Source organism: Urocitellus parryii, chromosome 1, assembly GCF_045843805.1.
Source record: "Urocitellus parryii isolate mUroPar1 chromosome 1, mUroPar1.hap1, whole genome shotgun sequence".
In the NCBI taxonomy this organism is placed as follows: Eukaryota; Metazoa; Chordata; class Mammalia; order Rodentia; family Sciuridae; genus Urocitellus; species Urocitellus parryii.
In genome coordinates this window covers 261,329,786-261,354,863 of record NC_135531.1, presented here as the reverse complement: position 1 = coordinate 261,354,863, position 25,078 = coordinate 261,329,786, and the positions used below count along the sequence as shown (strand labels likewise).

Genomic DNA, 25,078 nt, shown 5'->3' with positions numbered 1-25,078 from the left:
AGTGAAAAACAGTGGGGCATAAGGAAAGAGCACAGACACAGTGGGGAGTTCTCTGGACAAGAAAGGAAATTGTTTTTTAACTAATGGAAGTTGCTGAAGCACATTTTCTAGGCTGAAGGGAACCATTCTATAAGAGTAATAGACACCTACCTAAATTAGAACTTTAAAATTCTCTTAACTAATTTAATTTAAAATCCTTCTGGTTCTTTGACCTATGAAATTGCACTCTATAAAAATGCAAATTAGTAAGACATTAAGAATTTTTAAATTATCTGGATTTTAATATGCATTTATTTTATGATGACCTTGTTTGAAAAACTTAGTAAAACATACATTTTGATAAATCTGTTTTTCCAGAGGAAGAATACATAATTAGCAAATTATATACTTAAACACAATCTAATTTAAAGCAGTTATCCTAGGCCATGCTTATTTATCTATCATAAGGAAAAGGATTTTGGCCTAAATCATGAGTCATATAGTTGTAAATTACTGGTAAATTATATGTTGAACTACAAAAATAGAGATTATGCCCTTAGAATTTTTCTTTAAAATAATGTGTGGTTCACTTGTTGCATTTGAGTTTTTTGAGTTAACCAGATCTGATACAAATTTTTTTTTCTGTGATTCTCAAGGTGTCTGAGCTGTGTGTGTATGTGTGAGTGTGTAGTGTGACAGAGAGATAAAGGAACAATAACTGCCTTAGTGACATGAAGGTCAGAGATAGTGTGTCTAAAGCAGATGAATCTTGGCATTTATAGGTGCTTAGTAAACATTCTTATTATTGATATTCCATTCACTATTATTGTCATTACTATTACTATATTTTACAAATTAAGAAAGCTATATACCATAGTTGAAGAACTTTCTTTTCACTGAAGGTAATTGCCAATCCTAAATAAATAAATAAATAAATAGACGGTCATTTTTTAACAAAGCTTTTTTCTTCCCTCAAGAAGCATATGACTTAGTCAATAAACACTTCATTGAAGATCTACTTAGTACAGAGACTGTTCTGTGTATGGCAGGGACATAATTTGATTTTAAATTTAAGAAAAGAGAGTTTGAAAACTTTTGAGAAATATTAAAGAGTTTTAAATTGAATTTTATATTATTACTACTAAGGATTGATAGTATAGAATGAGAATGAAGAGAAGGAAGTGGTAGAACAAAATAGGTAGGAGACACATAAACACATGGCAAAGAAGACATGGTGGTGTACAGATGCAGAGACATGTTGAAAATGAAGCAGACAGGCAAAAAAACAAAAACAACAACAACAACAAAAAAAAAAACAGGTAAATGACTTGTTCCAAAGTGACAACTTTTCCATACTTTTCTTTGCAGGTATGTTATCCTAAGAGATTAGATAGCATATATCCTTTCCAATGATGTTTCATTTTTCTGCTTCCTAACTCATAAAGCTAGATCCTCCTCTACTGATAAGCTAGCTAGTAAAGATTATGACAGAAATTATTCCCTGTATTGCAGTAGCTGTCATCAGGGCAGCTATATTTCCAGAGGCTGGAAGTCCAGATTTTATCTTTGACTAAGAACTAAATGTTTCCTTCTTCCTCTTCTCCACATTTTTATTTGACAAAAGTTTTTCCTTTACCCTCCACCAAATTGCCGGACTGACCAAGTTTTCCTATTCTTGCTGTGAAACACACAAGTTGTGCTTATAAGCTACACTCCAACCACTCAGAGCTCTCCAATCATATTCAAGTAAATAAGTACCTGCTCCCATCAGCCAAAGTCCCTGACTGCAACAGTCAAAGCAGTTTGTTATTAAACCTGTTATAAACCTGTTGTGTTTTCCACTGTAATGTAATTAAATATTAATTAAGGTGATGAAATACAAGTATGATACAATCACTGTCAATAATTAATGCTATAAAAAGGTGGTAAGAACATCTTCCAAGTACCTGAAGTTCTTATTTTAGATTGAAGAAATAACAAATTAAAAATATAGATGAAACATTGTTGGCATAACTTATGTAAGAAATACAGTGCAGAATACCAATGAACATACAATTTAAGAAAAAGTCATGACCTTATTTCAAAACACTGGCATGTGTATGCATATACACCTGTCTGAAGTTAAAACAGAACATTAACACGTGTTTATTATTTTATGTTTCCCTTTATGTATTCATTAACCTACTGATTTTGGTCATGGCAACTAAGATCCTGTTATGCTCCTTAAAAATATGAAAAATGAGGAAAGATCAAAATATCATGAATGGAAGAAGGCATAAAACTAAGAAAGAGTATTTCAAATTTTAGAAGGTAAAAGAGGAATATCTGTATATCTTACTCCACGAAATATAACTGAGATCAAATGCATGTATACCTTGAAAATATATTTGACCAAACTGAAGATATTGAAGAATGCATTATTAATAAGGAGAAAATAATAAATCAAAGACAATATTCTTGCTACTAGGAACTAGTCAAACAATTAGGGTTTAGGAAGTACATTACACATAACAGAAGATCAAAGTGGAGGAAACTATGAAAATTTTTCTGAGTACTTTTGTATAAATTATAGATTTATTTGAAGAATAATTATATGTACTTTTAATTATAAGACCAAATATAAGAAAATAATGTTTTTACCTAAGTCATAATCAAAAAGATACAACCATGATTATCAAAAATTTTAATGTATCATAGGATGTATAAAACATGCAGAATCTCCACAGAAATATTTTTCTCAAAAAATCTGAATAATACAACTATGACTTTTATAAGTTTCATTTTATATATTAGTTTCAATTTATATATATACATATATTCATAAAACAATATATTTTAATAAATGTCAAGTAATAAGTTTTGTTTTTAAGCCAGTATGTTTTTAGCTCATGTAATTATGGTCCTCAAAAAAAAAAAAAAAAAAAAAAAAAAACTGAAAAGGATATATTGACAGGGAAGAAGTACAATCATAATAGTTGCTGAGATCCCATCTCTAAAATAATCCTAGAAACTTCTCTAAAAATGATTTGTGCATTATTTTAAGCCAGAACTCTAACCTCTACAATAATAATTCATAATAGTGTACTTAGTCTATACTGCCACCAAGTGCCTAAACCAATTAATTTTAAGATTATTGTAGCAGTTATAAGCAGATTCTTTTAGTGCTGTGACTAGAAATTTGGAAACAGGCTAAGAGTAAACCAGAGTCCCACAATTCAGACATAACAACAAAATCTCAAAAGCATTATTAATAAAACATCAAGAATCCTACCAGCTCACTGGAAGTTCATGAAGTCTAAAAATGTTACTCAGCTTGTAGTCAAATTTTGCTGGAGGAAGATTTTCTTTACATAAATTCAAGTTTGGATTTGGTTGTATATTGATGGGAAATTCTGAATCCTAGAAAAAAATGAAGAGCTTTTTTCAAATTTCCAAATCACTATACATATTGATAATCTTTCTTATTTAATATTAAATTAAAACATAAATATTTTATTCTTCTCTGACTCTTCAGTCCTTTGTTTTCTACTTTCATTTTGAAAAAAAAATGAAAGAAAGATACATGACATGCACATAAGCAATTTTAATTCTACACTGCATGTTACAAGTTAAAAATTACTTTAAAACACATCCTTGGTGAATTCCAATGAAATACACAATAACATTGTCTTATATTATTGTTAGTTGTCATTTTTCAACAAGCTTTCCATCCCAAAAGAAATGTCCAAAAGGACTTGCACAGGGCAACAAAACAGTGCTTGTTTACAGATTAACTGTGGTTTTCCTCTTAAAACCCCAGGAAACAGGATTAATATAATGGCACATGCTGAAGGGAAAAGACCTCTGTCAAAATCCTTTTAAATCACATACATTAAAATTCATGTCTGCCATTTGTGGGTACCCTCTTTCCCCACCAAGCAAACTCCAGGGGTAACAGTCTATGAGAAAGGAGTCCCTCACATGTGGAAAGAAGACATGCTATGCACAGGTACTCAATACTAATGATGGATGGATGAATTGCTCAAGTCCACATATACACAAAAGGAAGTAATCAATTCTCTTCTATCTCACTTAACTCTTTAAAACTGACTTTACAGATAGAGGCATATATTCAATTTCCATCATTAATTTATTCAAAAACCATTTAGAAGTACCACTTTATCCCAAACAATATTCTAGGTATGAGACATGCATGAATGAGCAAAGCGGATGAACAAGTCTTGCCCACACAGAGGTTACATTCTAATGAATTCTTTAATATACTCTCAGAGCTATAAATAAAGTTGATTTTCAAAAGTGAGATAACATTTTTCTGATTAACAAAGTAATACATATTCATATAGAAATTTTGTGCATTTCATGATACTACAAAGAAGCAAATTAATGCAATCTTAGTCTCACCACTGAGATATAATTACTATTAACATTTTGGTTTAATTACTTAATTTGTTCCCTTTCTTTCTCTCACTTTTTACAAAGTTGGGTTGATGCTCAATTATTCATCATCTAGTTTTCATCTACCACTGTATAACTGCATTTTCACATCATTGAGCCTGTTTTGAAAGAATGCTAAGTGCCTTATTTTATGTAATATTCAACTACTTTTGTCTCTTTTATGGTTATCAACATTATAAACAGCTTTCGTTCTATAAATCTCTACTTCACTGATTATTTCCTTAAAGCAGAGTTCTAGAAGTGCAAATAAATAATTCAAATAAAATAAATATTTGACAAAAACATAATACCTCTTCATAGACTGCTTTGCACAAATGCTGTTTAAATTATACTTCTGCTAGTCACATAGCACTGCCTGCAATTCACTACCACATTTTTGTTAATAGTACACACACACACACACACACATATATATGTATTTACATTTGTTCAACAATTATTTCTTTTGGCTAAAATTTATTATTAAGTCTCTATTTTGTGATAGGAACAAGTTTCAGTTCTTATACTACAGAACAAAACAAAATAGATAAAATTAACTTCCATGTGGAGTTTGCATTCTAGGAGAAGAATACAAAATACAATAACTATATGAATGATAACTGATATTTATCAAAAAATGATAAAATAAACTGTATGAGGTGAAAAGTCCATGGAAAAAATTAATTCACATATAAAACTATTTCATTTACATTTTTAAATTAATTGTTTAGGTTATACTTCTTATGTATTTCTCTTTTTGTTCCAGTACTTAATTTTTTCTGAACTGCATTTTTATATCTTTTGACCTTTTGTTTTTATTGTTGTGGTAATATTCATTTTAATGATGCCACTGGGGTTGGAAATGGAGGGAGGGTAAAAATACTATGTAAAAAAATACAGCAAAGTAGATCAAAGTCCAGGCTTATATAATTTTTGACTGTATATAAATATCTCCAATCATAAACTTATTACTACATCAATTTTATCAGCATTGCTAAGAAAATTATTAGATAAACAAATAAATCCAGGTATTTAATTAAACCCAACCAGCTAGGTGCTATTGCCCATGTTTCTAGCTCAGAAGAAGATAAGAAAATATAATAATAACTGAATAACTATTTAAAATGGGTTTCCAATAAGAGCTGCAGTTTCCTGGTAATATTAATCCTATATAATCCTATATAGATGCATTTGCAAAACCAAAACATAAAACTCATGTTACCCAGCCAATATGCTGCAATACTCCAAGAGATATCAGTCATTGAAAGGTAAGCAGCATCAGTGAGGTAAATGTAGAATACATAAATAAGGACAATGCATAAAAGACAGGAAGAAAAATGAGTCATAAAACCATTCTTTCAAGCTACATAACCATTACCATTTCTTTGTATTGACAAGGTACAATGGGAAGGCACACTCAGCTCTCAGTAGTATGCTTTGAAAGTTAGTAGTTCTCAACTCTGACTACATATTTGAAATCTCTGGGAAACTTTTCAAAAAATTCCGCAATCACTGGTCCCACCCCAAACCAATTGAATGTAATAATTTCTGAGAGTGAGGCTCTGACACAAGCATTATTTTAAAGCCTCCTATATTAAATAAAAGTCAGAGTCAAAAATCATGGCTTTTTAAAGCAATTTAGTTTTAATGAAATTGGTCAAGCTATTTAACAAATTTTCATAGTTATATTTTCCTGTCTGTAAATTATAACCAAAAAAATGGAATCAAGGTTTTATTTTCTAGTTTTAGGTAAAGAAAGGCATAGAAATACCTTTCCTTTGGAGTTACCTTCTAAAAAATAGAAAGAGCTACACAGTAATTTTTAATACTATAAAATAAAGCTAAGCCCTTACACATTTTATAAACAAAATTATACCTGTTCCATAGGCTACTATAAGAATTGAGTGAGATAACCTCTGTAAAGCACTCATCATTATGACTGGAGCCTAGTAAATCTTTAATAAACATTAGCTATTACTGTTTCTATTTTTATTATTTTTGTAGTCAATGACACATGTTAATTCCAACTACTTAGTAAATTCATTTTTAATCATTTCATACTATTTATTGTAAAATAATTCTATATTAACAAAATTATACATTTAATATTCTCCTAGGATACTGATTGAAGCAAACTTGATTTCAGTGTGTTCCTACTTGTCAGAATCCCAGTCCTATATCTGCTTAACAATTGGCTATCTTGATGTGTCTCAGCATCAGTGATAATAGAATTTCTTGCTTCATGAGCCAATTGGAATTAAATTTTGTCTTGCTCTTTATATGCAAAGGATGGAGGACCTGATGGGTATCAATTTCTCTGTTTCAGTAATATATCATCTAGGGATTGCATGAATCTCTCCCTATGAATAAACCCAGCTATGTACTGAGACTCTTTCCACATGAGTCTATTGGGTATCCAGGCCCTGTACCCATGCCACTTGACAGGAGACTGCTTTTATGTCTTGTTCTTAGCCTTCCACTGAACCAACATTCATGAGAATTATCCCAAGCAATTTCTGAACAAGTTCAAAATTATTCACTCAGGCCTACACTCAACACTTCTCTACCCTGTGTCAGGCACTATCTTAATTGCCAGGTCACAAATATAAGTAGAATTCATTTGTTCCACTCCAAAGACTCCAATTTCTATAAGAAAACAACATAAATGAAAAACCATATCATTGATAAACACTGAAGTAGAAATATGAAGAAGCTATTATGGTAAATAAGTAAGTGATAAAACTATTGGAATGGGGGCATCCAATTGTCATTAATTGTAGATAATATAGATAGATGGCTAGATAGTATGTATGAAGTCAAAAGGAGAAAGGATCTGTAAATAGACGATATTACTACAGATGATTAATAATAATGAGTGAACTTCACATATGCAATGAATGACATAAAGTTATAAAATAAAAATATACCATTAACTCTAGTAACAATGATATAAAATATACAATAAAACATTAATAAGAAATGTGTTTCTTTAAAGACAGAAAACTACTTTTTTCAGAGATACACAAAACAAGGCCTGATTAGTTTAGGTATTTCAGGGACTCAGCAAGTCTGTTGACAAAAGTTTTAAGTTTGATTTAAGATTGAATTCAATATGAATTTGGGGTCTTATCTTAAAATAGTTAGTCTTGCTCTCACTGACAAAACATGTTAGGAAATGGTGATAATTAATCATTGGCCATTTACATTAATTTTTTAAAAGATAAGGTTAAAACTTTACTGTTTTAAGGTCAAACTTTTAAAAATAAACCACATTAAAATAGATTTTAATCAGGGTTTTCTTTCTTTATCGTAACTCCCCATGTGAACAAGAATTTATAGAAATGGAGGATTTTGTTCAGGCTTCCATGCCCTCATTATTTCATTCATCACTCAAGCAGTCCACAGTACCTGTGGACTTCACACATCACTATGAATGAGTGACAGCTGACATTATCAGCAAGTTCTGATTGAGCTAATTGACACTGCCAGTCAGTAAGAAAATTACAGTGAACCAGGGAAAGCTTTACTTATAAATTTCTTCAACTCTTGAATGTCATGTCCACTTGCATTTTTGTGGCCTTTCATTATAGAAAGAAGTATTACACTTGAAAAATACTGTTTTCCTAAATGTACTTAAGTATTTTTTTTAATTTAGGACTCCTAAATATCTAATTATTCTTTAGTCTTTCTATCACTGAGACATTCTGTACTTTGACTGATATCAAATTAAGCTGAAACAAAAAGACTCACAAAAATAAAACATACAGACATTGAACTATCACTTGAAAACTCCACAATGTCACCACATTTTTAAAGTGTATTTCTAGACTTAACAGTTTATTCATGCCATAAACTAATAGAACAGAGGTCCAAGGTGTGCCTGATTTAAAAGCATAGGGAATGATGTTAGATTTAGACTTAGAATGCGCAATATTTTTCATGAAAGGAAGTGTTAAGAAATACTTTGATTAAAGGCTAAAACAAAAAAAAATTGACATGCTTAGAAAATAATTATCTTTCAAATTTAAATAATTGTATTTTTATGATGTTAAATAATAATGAATATTATTTTTAAAAATTTAACCTCCATTAGTCAACTTTAGCAGTTAACATCACCATCAGCTGGAAACTTTGGTGAAATACAAATTCTCAAGCTCCACCTTGAACTTAAAAAAGCAGAAACTTTGGGAATGGGGCCCAATAATCTGTTTTTAACCAGCTCTCCAGGTGATTCTGATGCTTGCTAAGTTTGAGACTCCATCTGAATAAAAACACATCTTTCAAAATTTAACAAATGGCAAACTTAGCTGAAAATATTTATAGAGCATTATATATAACATTATAATAGGATTATATATATATTAGGATATATATACTACTATATATATTTCCTATTTGTATATCCATATATATGTGTGTATGGACATACACACACATGTATATACACATATCTTTATGATCCTCATTTTTGAGATGAGACTATAATTCCTGCTTTGCCAATTTCCTTCGGGGTTCTTGGCTCACAAATTTGAATAAAATCTGTTGACAATAACAGGAGGGAAGTCTACATGTAGTAGGATTTATATAAGCATGAGAAGAGAGAGTACACTCTCAACATGTGGGAGGAGGCCAGAGAGCAGGGGGAACAAAAAACCCTTTTGGTATGCTAGCTTAGGAGCTTATATAGGTCTGGGTAGAGCGTGGAGCCAAATCTATATGAAACAGGCACTGAGAACACCACATCATCATTGGTCAAAATCTAGGTAAAACAGGCCTGCAAAGCAGCACCAATATCACTGGTCAATATCTATGTAAGGTGAAATACAGGGTTTTAATTTCAATTACAACACATGGATTTCCAGTTTTCCCAGCACCATTTGTTGAAGAGGCTATCTTTTCTCTAATGTATGTTTATGGAGACTTTGTCTAGTAAAAGATAACTGTATTTATGTGGGTATGTCTCTGTGTCTTCTATTCTGTTCCATTGATCTTCAAAGATTTTGTGCAATACCATGCTGTTTTTGTTACTACAAAACTCTGAAGTATAATTTGAGGTCTGGTATCATGATGCCCCATGCATTACTTTTCTCCCTAACGGTTGTTTTGGCTATTTTTTTCCAAATAAATTTCATTACTTCTTTTCTATTTCTATAAATAACATCACTGAAATTTGAATAGGAATTATATTAAATCTGTATAGCACTTCAGACCAGAGACCTTGCACCTACTAGAAGAAAAAGTAGGCCCAACTCTTCATCATGTCAGCTCAGGAATGGCCTTCCTCAGAATTAAAGAATTAAAATCAAGAATCAATAAATGGGATGGAATCAAACTAAATATATATATACACACACACATACAAATTAAAACTATACTGAAATTCCATCTCATTCCAATCAGATATTAGCAAGGATGTGGAGAAAAAGGTTCACTCATACACAGCTGGTAGGACTGCAAATTGGTGCAACCACTTTGGAAGGCAGTCTTGAGATTACCCAGAAAACTTGGAATGAAACCACCATTTGACCCAGTTATTCCATTCCATGTCATATACCCAAAAGACTTAAAAGCACCACACTGTAGTGACACAGACACATCAATATTTATTGCAGTTCAAATCAGTTCATAATAACTAAGCTATGGAACCAGCCAAGGTTCCCTTCAACAAATGAATGGATAAAGAAAATGTGGTATATATACACCCAGTGGACTATTACTCAGCCATAAAGAAGAATAAATTTATGGCATTTGCCAGTAAATTGATGGAACTGGAGACTATCATGCTAAGTGAAACAAGCCAGTCCCCAAAAAACAAAGGCTGAATGTTCTTTTGATATGTGGATATTCCCACACAATAAGGGGGGCAGGGGTTGGGGAAGAATAGAAGTTCATTGAACTAGACAAAAGGGAATGAAGGGAAGGGAGCAGGAATGGAATAGGAAAGAAAGTATAATGCATTGTACATAACTGTCCTATGCTCCTATATTAATAAACGACCAGTGTAACTCCACATCATGTACAACCACAGAATGGGATCAATACTGGAATGGGTTGCACTCCATTTATGTATAATATGTGAAAATAGACCCTACTGTCATGTATATCTAAAAACAACAAATTTTTTAAAATCTATCTAAAACAGGGATTGAAAAAGTATTGGCTATGTCCTTTGGCCTAAGTTTTCCTAATTCCCATCTGGGTTCACTCCCACCTTCCATTTTCCCATCTTTTGTTTTCCCCCTGTGGGACAAAGGAGGAGACAAAGGAAGTGGTCTCATGAAATTGGACTTGACAGTGCTCATTAATTTTTTTTTTTTATAGGAGGCAGTGAACACAGAGGGGCTGAACAACTGCCACATCCCCAGCTCTTTCACTTTTTATTTTCAAAAGTGTGTCTCAATGTTGCTTAAGTCCTCACTGAGTTGCTGAGGCAGGTTTGGAACATGTGTTCCTCTTGCTTCAGCCTCCTGAGCCTCTGGGATTGAAGGCATGTGCCACCATACCTTGTCTGGTGCTCATTAAAATTTCTACCTGTTAGCCTCCAAGTGTAGTTTTGGCATTTGAACAAGACCTCAATTAGGGTCCATCAATTCTGACTGCTGAACATTAACTATTCTTGTTCAATAATAAGATTTTATACACACACACACACACACACACACTATATATGTATGTGTGTGTGGATATATATGATACTATATATATATATATATATATATATATATATATATATACATACTTCCTCTTTACAGATCCTTACATATAATATGTGTATATATATATATATATATATATATATATATACCCTAATATATCCTCATATGATGTATCCTATATATCATATATAAAAATATATACTACATAGAGAATATATACAAATATATATCCTATTATAATGCTATTATGAGAAGGTAAAAATAATTTTTTGGCATTCAATATCTTAAATAATCTCTATAATACTAAAATGATTAGTTATATCAATAAAATGTAATACACATATATTTATGTGACCCATTACACCCTCTTATTATTTAACTCACTGAAGTAGCATCAAAAGAATGTAACAAAATCCTAGTAAGTCAGGAATCAGCTGTAAATATCTTGGTATATTTTAGGCAAATAAAGACTCACACCTTTCATTTATTATATATAATAATTTTTATTCATATAACTATACTCATTTAAAATTGTCAGCTTACAACTAAACTTGGGAGAAAAGATAAGAACCAGTAGAAGTTAGTATACTTATAATTATTATTCAAAATAATTTCTACCATTTATTTAATAACCTACATATATATGTAGGTTATTAAATATATATATATATATATACCATCTCAAATTTTGTAACAGTTCTGTGTATTATATAAGGATGCAGAAAAATGGAGCTCAATAGAATAACAACATTCACAAGGCAGAAAACCTTGTCAATCAGTGTTAACAGGATTCAGATTCCACCTGAATTCAGTCACAGAGCCTGAGTTTTCTCTTTGCCCTACAGCTCCAGAAACCATATCAGTATTCTTGTGTCCCCAACCGGATCCTGTTAACTAAGCTCCAATAATGAAATTCAAGTAATTCTTAGGATGTGCTTTTTCTTCCAGAATGACTTAGCATGCCTGACAGTACAAACAAATACAAAAAGAGTTCTTGGTATTGCTGAGGAGAATGCCTTGTCCATTTGGGAAGGAGTAAAGGGGGTATAAACACAGTGAAACTGTGAGTCCCTGTCATTACAACGCTGCTGCTGTATAAGAGTCATTTATCACTCCCATTTTATTGATGGGCACATTTAGGTTAAAATAATTTAGCTTAAATTATGTTATGGATTTATTAGGTTAAGAAACTCAAATTAAAATCCAAGTTTTCTTGACTCCAGTATTTTTTCGTTAATCCATATTTTCACAGCTTTTTCATCAAGGCCTACTGTTTTAAACCTTTACAGTCTTCTTAAACATAAATAAATGAATAAGTAAAGATGATGAGGTCTTCTTGTAAATAACTTGGTAATCTTTATGAACACTACCAATAACACATCTGCCTACTTCTTAGGTCTTCCTCTTTCCTGCTGTTTCTAATATTCTATAGGCCACAAAATAACACAACCAGACTTATAAACTATGCCAATAAGATTCTGTGTTAGGACCTGCTACACAGGTGCACAGTGATTTTCACTCAGGGCCTTGTCTCTAGTGAGATCCTCACACTCTTCACTTCCTTTGGAGTGTAAGACTATATTTTTGAAAACTGAACTCTTACTAATAAATAAAATAAATACAATAAAATAACAAATGAGGCTGGAGTTGTGGCTCAGTGGCATAGCACTTGCCTTGCCTGCAGGAGGACCTGAGTCTAATATCCAGAATGAATGAATAAATAAATAAATAAAATGATGTTATCCATTCACAAACTGATGAACTATATTTTAAATAAGAAAAATGATGAAATATATTGCTTAGATATAAACTTTCTAGAAAGAAATTTGACAATATGTATCAAATATAATTAAAAATGATCAAATTCTTTAACCAGTAATTCTTTCTAAAAATGTATTCTAAAAAATTTTCAGACTGGGGCTGGGTATGTGGCTCAAGCGGTAGTGCGCTCGCCTGGCATGCGTGCGGCCTGGGTTCAATCCTCAGCACCACATACAAACAAAGATGTTGTGTCCACCGAAAACTAATAAATAAATAAAAAATATTTAAAAAAATTTTCAGACCAATGTACTAAGATAAATATATTTATTGTAGCAAAAGATTAGAAACATCCAAATTCTACTAAAAGGAAGCTAGTTCACTGAATTACAAAATACCATGTATCCACATGATAAGACATATTTACATATTCTTCATATTACATTCATGAAGAAATATTTACAGACATTCAAAAGTGTTCACATAATAGAGAGGACATATGTATATTTACCTGTATATGTACAACTAAATAAAGTATAGTCATTCACCACATAACAACAATTTAGCCAATGATGGACTGCAGATACAATAGTGGTCCTCTGAGATTATGAACTGAAAAATTATTTGTAGGGCAACACATTACTCATGTATTTATGGTGATGCTAAACAAACCTACTGTGTCACACTAGTTGAAAAAATATGGAACATACAATTATGAATAATAAATAATCCTTGATAACAATAAAAATGACTTTGTTTCTGGTTTCTGTATTTACTATACTATAGATTTTGTTGTTAGAATATACTCCTCTACTTATAAAAATGTTTACTCTAAAATAGACTGGCAATAGCCTCATATAATTAATGTTCACCAAATGTCTTGACTGCACCAAGAGGTCACATCAAGTGATCGGCTTATATCCTTGGTTTGTGTAAGTACACTCCATAATGTTTTCACAAGGAGAAAATTGCTTGAGGCTATGTCTATAAAAATGTGCCCCTGTCCTTAAATAATATATAACTGCATGCCAGAAGGTTATTAGAAACTAATTTGGTGTGCTTTTTAGATTATTTTGTATTATATATATATATATATATATATATATATATATATATATATATAATGTATTTTTTTTCAAGTTTTTCTACAAGGAATTAAGATTATTTTTAATATTTTAAAAGTGTGGTATTAAGTTATGTGCATGACATAGAAACATTCTAAAGAATATAAGCATATTATCTAATTTAATCATTTATCCATTTAACATTAGTTTCCTTTTAATGTAATTGGGGTTTAACCACTTTATTAACAACCTAGCTCTTGGCCACACAATTCTGCACTCTAATCATAAGCAGCCTTTTTCTCAGTATATTATAAAATCTAAGTGGGGCCGTAATCAAATATTTCAGATTGCAGGTTCCACTGATGGTTCATAATTATCTATGAAGAACATAATTATATATGAATTCATTTTATTGTTTAACAAAATAAACATATGAATTAAAAGAATCATGGTACCATTCATTTTTATAAATCTTCTTCCTTTTAAATAAGAATATGCTTGTAATCCGACAACTGCCAAAACCCAGTAAGTGGTACTCATGGTAGTTCCTGACATTTCCTTAAATTGAGACCAATTCAGCATTGAAAAGTTCAGTGGTATTAGGGTTATTTGCAAATGTCAGCGCTCTGCCTTCTTGAAGCCATGTCATGTGGCCATGTGATTTATCTAATTAATGAAATCTGAACAAAAACAACATGAGGTGCTTCTAGGAGAAAACTGGAAGTTCCTGCATGTTTTGCCACTCTTTGGTGCCTTCCTTTAATGATACAAAAACATGCATTAAGCACTCCTCCATCAGCCTGTGTTCCTGAGCAATTACTAGGAGCAGAGCCCCTTTGCTGACCCACATGGCCATGCAGTACAAAAGATATGCTGTTGTCTTCAGCCACTGAGATATCTGAGTTCAATTTTTATGCAAACACTAGTATTTGAAACTTATGTAGATAAGACCATACATACTAAGAAATTTGGTCAGGTTTCATGTTCTGTTCTCATTACAAGTCAAGATATCTTATTACTGTATATAATCCCCAAGGCAAAGTAAGCATTTCAGTAATGTTCTCATTTCCTTCATTTACAAAAGTCACCACAATGGGCTGGGGTTGTGGCTCAGTGGTAGAGCACTTTCCTAGCACATGTAAGGCACTGGGTTCGATCTTCAGCACCACATAAAAATAAATAAACAAAATAAAGGTATTTTACCCATCTGCAACTAAAAGTAGGTTTTTTTGAATGTCCTAATAAAACTTTATTCATAGACACTAAAATTTGAATTTTATATAATTTTCATATATTGCAAAGTATTATCTTCATTTTTTAAAAAGCACTTAAAAAACATTCTGAGCCCCTTGGTAATACTTTCTGCCCATTCTTCCCCGTCCCTCTCCTCCCAGTATCTCCAAATAACCACTAATCTTCTTTTGGTACCTATAGATTATTTTTAAATTTCTAGGTATTTTATACAAGTATAATCAAGCAATGAGCTCTTTTTTGTATGGCTGCTTTCACTCAATATAATAAGACTCATCCATATTGTTGCATTTATCAAAAGTTTGTTTCTTTTTTCTGAATAGCATTCTATTACATACCACAGTTTATTTATTCATTCACCTGTTGCTGGACCTTTGAGTTTTTTCCAGTTTCTGGCTATTACAAATAAAACTTCTATGAATATTCATGCACAAATCTTTATATGAACAGGTATTTCTCTTGAGTAAATGTAGAATGGCTGGATCACATGGCTGATATATATTTAATATTTTAGGAAAATAAAAATAGGTTTTTAGAAAAATCACCATAATGGCAGCCACAATACACTTATATTATAAAGCAAAGAAACAAGTCTATGTCCTTCTCTTGAATAGAATTTTCTGAGAAATGGGAATAATGATCAGATTCATTTGTGTTCCCTTAGCTAAAACTTCCCTTCTGGGAATCCAAGAAATACCCAATGGCTTTCTGTTCACTATGCATATTTCCAGAGGGCAGTCAGCTGGCACAGTTCCTGTTCCTGGCACAAAGAGCACACAGCTGGGTTACTTATCTTTTTATTTCTTTGGAAGCCATCCTGATGGCTCAAATAATCCCCAAGGGCCTAAACAGATGCTAAGCAAAATGAAGCAGGACTCAAGGAGGTCAGGGGTCATTCAGACAGCATCTAGTTATTGCTTATGGGTAACTATAAAATTTATAGGCATTTATTTTGTCAAGAGTTTAAAATCAGGTTAGTCCAGTACTGTGAAAAAAAAAAAAAAGGTTACAGCAACTTTTTAAACTTTGAGAACAAAAATGCAAACAATTAATTGAAAAATGACAAAAATCCATAAAGGAGATATTTAACAGTAAAGTAAGGTAATTCTTCATTAGCAGTTTACTCTGAAAATAAATGAAGATGTTCTAAGCCTTTATTAATTATCCTCACCTAGCAGCATGTAAACTAAAATTGATAGAAGTGGAAATTTCAATGACTTTTAGATTATATCCCATTCATTAAAATCTTCCTATAAAACTAACAGTTGTTTGTTCATAATCTTTATGAAGCATCGACCAAAAATAAGCCTTATAAAGGTTAAATTTGCTTGAAAATATATCTGACCAGCTAGAAACTGCTGAATTAGATGACTTGTCTAGTTGTATTGACTACCTAATATATTCTCCAGTTGGCGAGCTTCCAAAATGTAGAATAAGCATGCATTTTTATAATTGAAACTGTAATACAGAGTAGTTATCTTATTCTGACTTTAATGCTATTAACTTAATAGTTGTAATTTAATAAAAATTGCTTTAATTTGTTCCATATTTCATTTTGATAAATGTTATAAAATGGTGCAAATATCTAAGAAATGTCAACTTTAAATGTAAATACATGTATGTAGATGTAAAATAACCCTAGACAATAAATTATAACTTTTGTTTAACATATTATAATCACATAAAAGTGTTACAAATATAAAAATATTCAAAGGGAGGGTTTAAAAAAATGAAAGAAAGACAAGGAAAAAAAGCACATAAAATTTCAGAGAAGAGTATGCCATAATCACCACACAAGTGACCATATCTGTTAGTACTGGGCACTGAAGCAGTACTAGATAATGCTTTATGAGAAAGTCAATAAAAATATGGAAAGTAATGAAAATGATGACCCTTTTTTCAATACATTTATGAACAAACTATAATTTACACCTCTACCTATTCAAAGTATGGAATTTCCTTGAGTAAATGTCAAATATTTTCTGATTAGTTTTATGAATAGAAAGTATAGAAAATTACTGACATCTCTACTTATGGGATTCATATGCTTTCATTCCTCAAAAACAATTCAAAACTTTCCAATAACAAGGTTAAATTATTTGTGTCAATGTCTAAGGGGACAAGCTTAATACTCCTGCTCTAACAGGTTGACACCTGTTTTCTTTACATGCCCACATATAAATGCATGTCTATGTCTAATGTGATAATATCTTGGCCAATTGATGTTTTCATGATCTTTGGATGTCCTCAAGGATTATCTGCTGGGTAAATTGGTAACTTGCAATGTTATGAAGCTTCACAATAAAATAACCAACTTCCACTGTTAGTATTCAAGGTACTTGGTATTATAAATCTTCTGCAATATATATCTTATTTTGTTAGTGCATGCTTTAATGCTCCTTCTTTTCTCAGGATTTCAAAGAAGGTTGTGGTTATGATTATTTAGAGCAGAGGTCAAGCAGTCAAAAGCTACACATTAATAAGATAATTCAAATAAATTAACTGGTGGACATATGAAAAACATTTTATCTATTTAACACAGATCAATTTTTCCACTTCTACCTAGAAATCTAATCTCTCCCTTTTTTCAGAAAACATATAACTTTCCTGCTCTTTCTTATACCTTTTTATGATAAGGAAATGAGTATAAATCAGTTAATTTTCCTCTTTACTCTAAATAAAAGAAAATAAGAAACATAAAGGTTAACACCAATATATAAAAACCTCAGAACTAAAAGATGATTGGGACAGTGACTGATAACTTTAAGGACTGAGGAGTGCATGAATGTCTTGCCCAAAGCGATGGTTGCCACGGAGTTACAACCAAAGATGGAATATGGGAATATAAACCCAATGTCAAATAGTGGCTTTTGTTTTGTTGTTGTTTTTTTTCCCCAAAAGAGTCAGATACTTGGGGTTTTCATTGAGCTATTCAACAAGTGTTTATTGAGAGTCCTAACTTACCAAATGCTATTCTAACCACCTAAAATATACTGCAAACCAAGAGAAAAACAAACATTCCAGTTATCATAGAGCTTATAATATGTTGGGGAAAGAGAAAATAAATAATAACCATATACAAATAAATCACATAAAATATTAGAATGCAAATATGTTGGAGAAAGACAGGAAAGCAAGAAGGATAAGAGAGACTAAGAATGCACTGGGCAGGGGAAACTTCCCTGAGGGCACTCTGCAGAGTCCTCATAGAAAAGGTTTCATTTAAGCAGAGACTTGAAGGCAGTGGTGGAGAAGGCCATGACAAAATTTAGGGGAAGAGCATTTCAGGCAAAGGGAAGAGCCCGTTCAAAGACCTGAAGAGCGCAGAGTGTGGTACCTTTCAAGCAAAAAGAGGCAATGTGGCTGGAGAAGGGAATACATTTTCAAGGGAGTTCAAAGGAATTTGAAATGTTAACAGTAATTATTTTCAATTACAAGAATTTAACCCTGAGAAATGTCAACATTGGGAAGACCAAACAAAATACAGGTATCAACTTTAAATTTTCTATCCCTATTGCTAATTTACAAATCATTAAATTTACTAGAAATTATATGACTTTTGGTCTTAAAAAACTGAAACTTCTAAGGGTATTCAGACAATAAATGGATAACAATAAAGAAATCCTTCTTAATCTTCACTTCCACTTCCTCCCACTTATAGGGTAGATATAAAGCAGAAAAACTTCCAGAATGGTCAAATGGTTTCTATTAATTCATTTAAAAAATGAGATAATTGTATTTATGTCGGTCTTCTATTCTGTACCATTGGTCTGTGGGTGTTTTAATGCCTAAACCATGCCATATTTGTTACTATAGCTCTGTAGTATAATTTAAGGTCTGGTATTGTGATGCCTCCTGCTTCACTTTTCTTGCTAGGAATTAGTTTGGCTATTCTTGGTGTCTTACTTTTTCAAATGAATTTCATGACTGCTTTTTTATATTTCTTAGAAGAATGTAATTGGGATTTTAATAGGAACTTCATTAACTCTGTATAGCCCTTTTGGTAGTACAGCCATTTTGGCAATATTAATTCGGCCTATCCAAGAACATGGGAGATCTTTCCATCTTCTAATGTCTTCTTCAATTTCTTCCTTTAATGTTCTGTAAAGGTACCAAAAATACACATTGGAGAAAAGACAGCCTCTTCAACAAATGGTGCTGGGAAAACTAGAAATCCATATGCAGCAAAATAAAATTAAACCCCTAGCTCTCACCCTGCACAAAACTCAAAGCAGATCAAGGACCTAGGCATTAGACCAGAGACCCTGCTCCTATTAAAAGAAAAAGTAGGCCAAATTCTCTATCATGTTGGCCAAGGGGTCAAATTCCTCAACAAGACACCTAAAGCACAAGTAGTAAAATCAATAATCAATAAACAGGATGGTATTAAACTAAAATGCTTCTTCACAGGAAAGGAAACAATCAATAACATGAACAGAGAGGCTACAGAATGGGAGAAAATCTTTGCCACCTGCACCTCAGATGGACCATTAATCTCCAGGATACATAAAGAACTCAAAAAAATCTTAACACCAAAAAAATAAATAACCCAATCAATAGATAAATGGGCAATGGGATTAAACAGGCATTTCACAGAAGAAGAAATATGACTAGTAAACAAATATATTTAAAAATGTTCAACATTTGTAGTTAGAGAAATGAATTAAAACTATACTAAGATTTCATTTCACTCTAGTCAGAATAGCAATTACCAAGAATACAAATAATAATAAATGTTGGCAAGTATATGGGGGCGAAAGGTACATTCTTAACATTGATGGTGGGACTGCAAATTAATGCAACTACTTTGGAAAGCAGTATGGAGGTTCCTCAGAAAAGTTGGAATGGAACCACCATTTGATCCAGTTATCCCATTTCTTGATTGAAATCCAAAGGACTGAAAATCAGCAAATTACAATGACACAGCAACATCAATGTTATAGCAACTCAATTCAAATAGTTAAGCTATGGAACAAGCCCAGGTTCCCTTCAACAGATTAATATATAATGAAAATTTGATATATATATATATATATATATATATATATACACACATAGTAGAATACTACTCAGCCATAAGGAAGAATGAAATTATGACATTTGCCAGTAAATGGATGGAACTGGAGATTATCATGGTAAATGAAATAAGTCAACCCCCAAAAAGCAAAGGCCAAAGGTTCTCTCTGATATGCTGATGCTAACTCACAATAAGGGGATGGGGCAAGGGAAGAATAAAAATTTGTTGGACTAGACAAAGGGGAATGAAGGGAAGGGAGGAGAAATGGAAATAGGAAAGACAGTAGAATGAATAAGACATTACTTTCCTATGTGCATATATGATTACATGACCAATGTACTTCTACATCCTATACAACCAGAAAAAATGATAAGTTATACTCCTTATGTCAGGATACATTCTACAGTCACGCATAACTAATATGAATAAAAAATCATTTTAGAAATGTACTAATGTACAAGTGGTATGCTAGATACCTAGAGAATCAAAGATATTGAAGGTATTTCATGGTTCAAGGGTTATCAGTTACCTACAGAGAAACTCTTGCCAGTGAATTATCTTTAGGAGTAAATATGAGGGAGCATTTTTCATAAATACAAAATACTTTCATGTTCATAGACACCAAGAATAAGTCACATTGCTATATGCTTTTCATTTGTAAAAGTAGTACTTACATTAATAATGTTGTAGAATTTATAATGCCCTTTTACTATATTGCTCTGTTGGTATACCTGTGTTTAATTTTAGTTATTAGAAGTCTAAATAAACATGTCCCTTAAACACTAAACTTCTCCAAATCTGTCCTTCTCTATTCTTCATCCACATCTACTCCTGTAGCATTTTCATCCATGCCTTTAACAATAAGTTAGAATATTTTATTATAAGTTATAATATAATATTTTGGGGTTACCAAAATATGTTTATTGCTTTCATCTAACTCTACCTAGATGTTGAATAGATACCTCATTATCTAACATTATTTTTTTTCCTTGGAAAGAGCTTTATTTCCATGTAGCCTAAGTCTTGGAAGAGCAATCCAGGGTGGTTAAAAAGGTGACTGGTGCCTAGAGGAAGAGGCTAAGGCAGAAGCCCTGTTGTGCTTTGGATGTAGGTAACCACTAAAAGCTCCTATGTTGATTGAATTGTAAGAGCTGTAACCTAATCAGTCTATCAAAAGACTAACTGGGTGATAACTGTAGGTAGGTGGGGAGTGGCTGCAGGAGGTAAGTCATGGGGTGCAGCCCTAGAAGAGCTCATCTTCCCTGTGACCCATTCTCCTTTCTCACTGTTTCCCAGCCACCATGATGTCAGTGGCTTTCTGCCCACTGCCTCCTTTCTGCCATGGTGTTCTGCGTCACCGTGGGCCCAAAGCAATAGAGTCAACTGAACGAAGACTGAGACCTCTGAAACCATGCGTCCATATTAAACTTTTTCTCTTCTAAGTTGCTCTCCTCAGGTATTTTGGTCATAGGAAAAAAGAAAATCAGACACAAACAGATGCAGAGGGTGCTTTCAGAGTCCAGCAGGCACTGTAGACTACTAGCTGTGCTTGAGGATGAGCCCTTCCAAGAGATATTTGCTCAGCAGGAGCCTAAGGCTGCCAAGCCTGCAGAAGTTAGTCAGGTGTCAGCCACGGCCCTGATGAATTTCAATTCCTTATCTAGGAGGTAGATATAGAGGAAGACAGAGAGATGGTGGTCTGTGCAGGCAGGAGCCAGTTGGTAAAAATCCCAAAAGGCTGGGTTTAGGGTTTTCAGAACCATAGCAGCTTCCATGGCATCCAGTGTTTGCTCCACTCATCTTGAGATAGATTTTTCACATCCTGGAAGAAGGTATGGCTGCTGTGCTATTTTGGCATCTTTATTAAAGGCTCAGCATGTCTTGTGCTTCCCATTTTCCAGTTCATGGAAGTGGCCCATACCCTCTAGATCCACATGCTCACAACTGAAACAGACACCAGTGAGAGGTACATTGTAGGAAGCCTGCAGATGCAAACTGACCAGCCAAATTGATGGTAGCCTCCACTTCAGTGGGATACTTTTGATCTGCCTGGGAGCTCAAGGCTGATCAGCAATGAGGATATAACAACAACAAAAGTATAGGCTAATCTTGGTAATAGGAAATGGCTAACAAGATGATCCTGGAGATTGCCAATGAAGAGGAGATTGGAGCAGTCTGACACTGGAAGAGAGAGAATCTCCCCAGGTCTGTTCTGACCAAACAATATTGAAGCAAGAGACAGATTCAAAGGACCACAGACAGGTTGATTAAATTCTGTTTTTAAACTTCCACCCAAATCAGTTCCACGTTTTACATTCATGATTAGGATTAATGGAACATGCCAGCCATCATTCTAATCTATCTAAATGACATTTTAAAATCCATCTTTTTGTCTCCTTTCAATTGCTCCTTTCTTACACAGGTTTCCATTGTTGCCTCTAACAATCTCCCTGCTTGATGAATCCTCAAACAAAAGGACATTACTAAAATAAATCGTAATCATACATCATTGCTTTATGTATTACCATTAAATGACTCTACTGTCCATGGGGTCAAGTTTAAACTTCTAAGAACAGTCTATAAGGCTATCCACAGGGGATTATGCATACCTCTCTCTCTCTCTAACATCACCTTCCACTGTTTCCCAAAATATCTGCCCTATCCTAAGCCATGACACATGACCTCTTTCTTTTTGCTATCCATCTTATTAATGTGGAACAATAGCTCTTAACAAAAAAAATTTGCAATTTTGCCATTACATACTCCTTCTACTCAACTATGAGCTTCCAGAAAGACAGGATATCATATTATTCATTTCCATTTCTCCAGCATAGTATCTTACATATAAGAGTCACTCCATAAATGCCTATTTAGTGAACAAATGGCCCTCCCACAAGTGAAGGTGTTGTTTATATTTCATTCATAGAACACAGTCAACATATCTCTCTGAGGCAGACATGTCACAAAATAACATTATGATTTATATTTTTGTGCATGGACTTATGCAGAAATTTTATTTCCCTAATTCATTCACTAGGTGGTAAATTCTCTAAGACACTGGCTTGAGACATTATTCATTTTTTCACTGTATAATGATTTAGTGGCTCTAAAAATGCATTAGCTGATTTATTTTGACCAACTGTAGTATTATGTAAATATGGGTTTTAAGCCTTTACACATTTATATTTTAGTAATACATTTCATAGATTCTGATTCAAGTTCTATATTTTGGCTTCTAGCCATTCACCTATATACTAAATTTACTATGCTTTCATAACAAAATTAAAGCTTAAGAGCAATAATTCAAGAATATCTGCATTTAAATGGTTGCAAACATTTCTCTTATGGTCAAAATTAGCTAATCACTTTGCCAAAACATTACTTCATTCCTTTTTGAGGCTCCTTGCAACATTAGTAGGCATACACAACAAAGTAAAGCACATTTATCTACAACCATGTAATTTCAGCATAGTGAGAAAACTGGGAATGAGAGGGGTCCCTGATGTGGATCTATCCTGATATAATGACACTAGACTTATTGTACAGATAATAAAAAATTAATTGCAAGTTCAATGGCATCACAACAATGTAGACAGAAAATGGTATTTGAAGAAGACAGTAACAGAATTTGGACTCTGGGAAAATAAAAATTTAGTACTGCAAGTATGTTTTTTTAAAGACAGAGGTGAAAATATGAAAAGCAAATGTGAGAACAAAAACAGAGCAAAAGTAGGTAAGGCTGAAAACTTTTGAGAGATGAGTGGCAGAAGACCAAGAAGGAAGAAGACCAGACGAACAAATGGGCTTTTATAACACTGAAGACACTGATATTTCTGGGAAAGAATATGGTTCTAGCAAACATTACATTTAAAAAAAATGAAAATGTATTCAATTTAAAATTAGTCTATAGAAGGTAAATCATATATAAAAATTTAAACTTGTAAAGTATTTCTGCTTAAAGCAGAAAAATGATTGGAAGTGAGATTATTATTTGGAATTTATCTTCTCCTGAGGCTTAAAATGCTGTCAGGCCATTCTTGTAGAGACACTGAAATAAGGACTAAAATTTGAGCTGGAGGCCAACCAAATGATCTGTTCTGATAAAACACTCCAGGCTTTGAATTGAGTCTGAGGCATACATTCCAGGAATGAGAGTGACCTAGAAATATACATGACTTTTCAGAGACTGAAAGAACACTTCTAGTCATCTCTACCTCTAATTTGATTAAGATGATATGAAACTGATAGTGCTTTCGGCACGGTTTTCTGCAAGATGTCCATATAAACCTTCTTCAGAAGAAGATAATATCACTCTTGGGATTCAAACTAGTCTTAAAATCTGAAAGAAGTAATGTCTGATACTCTTAAATCTGAATTTTGATACTCTAAAATTTTAATCAAAATCAAAACAAGCAAAAACTGGTATATGAAGTGTAATACAATGTAACTAAAAGTCAAGAGAATTTGTTGGAAACACAGATAATGCAGATAATGAAAAAAACAATCACAGACTTTGTGAACTGGAAGACTAAACTAAAGGAAAAAATCTAGCTGACTCAGAAAAAAGTTAGAATAAAAAGAAAAGAATATAAGATTCAAAGGGAATAAAGGTGTCTATAAAAATGTTAAGTAGGAGTTCCAAAAGGGAATAGACAGAAATTGAGGAAGAAACAATATGTGAGAAGAGAATGGCTGAGAATTTTCCAAATATTAAAGACATCAAGATATTAATTAAAAAAGCAAGAAACACCACACATAGTATAAATAACAAGAAAACAATATCATGTATATCATATTGTACCTGATCAAAATCAAAGATAAAAACTTACAAGCAGCTAAAGGAAAACTGGACACATTGTTTTCAAATGAAGAAAAGCAAAATGATAATCAACTTCTCAACGGAACAAGGGAAGCCGGAA

The 25,078-nt window shown here is 32.5% G+C and overlaps 1 protein-coding gene across 1 annotated transcript in view; it reads right to left on the bottom strand.

The window, feature by feature from the left end:
- Nucleotides 1-25,078, bottom strand: part of Spag16 (sperm associated antigen 16) — a 917,689-nt gene that overhangs the window by 758,334 nt on the left and 134,277 nt on the right. The window contains exon 10 of the mRNA XM_077799366.1: nucleotides 3,251-3,378. Within this exon, the coding sequence (XP_077655492.1) occupies nucleotides 3,251-3,378 (128 nt within the window). The remainder of the gene's footprint in view (nucleotides 1-3,250; nucleotides 3,379-25,078) is intronic.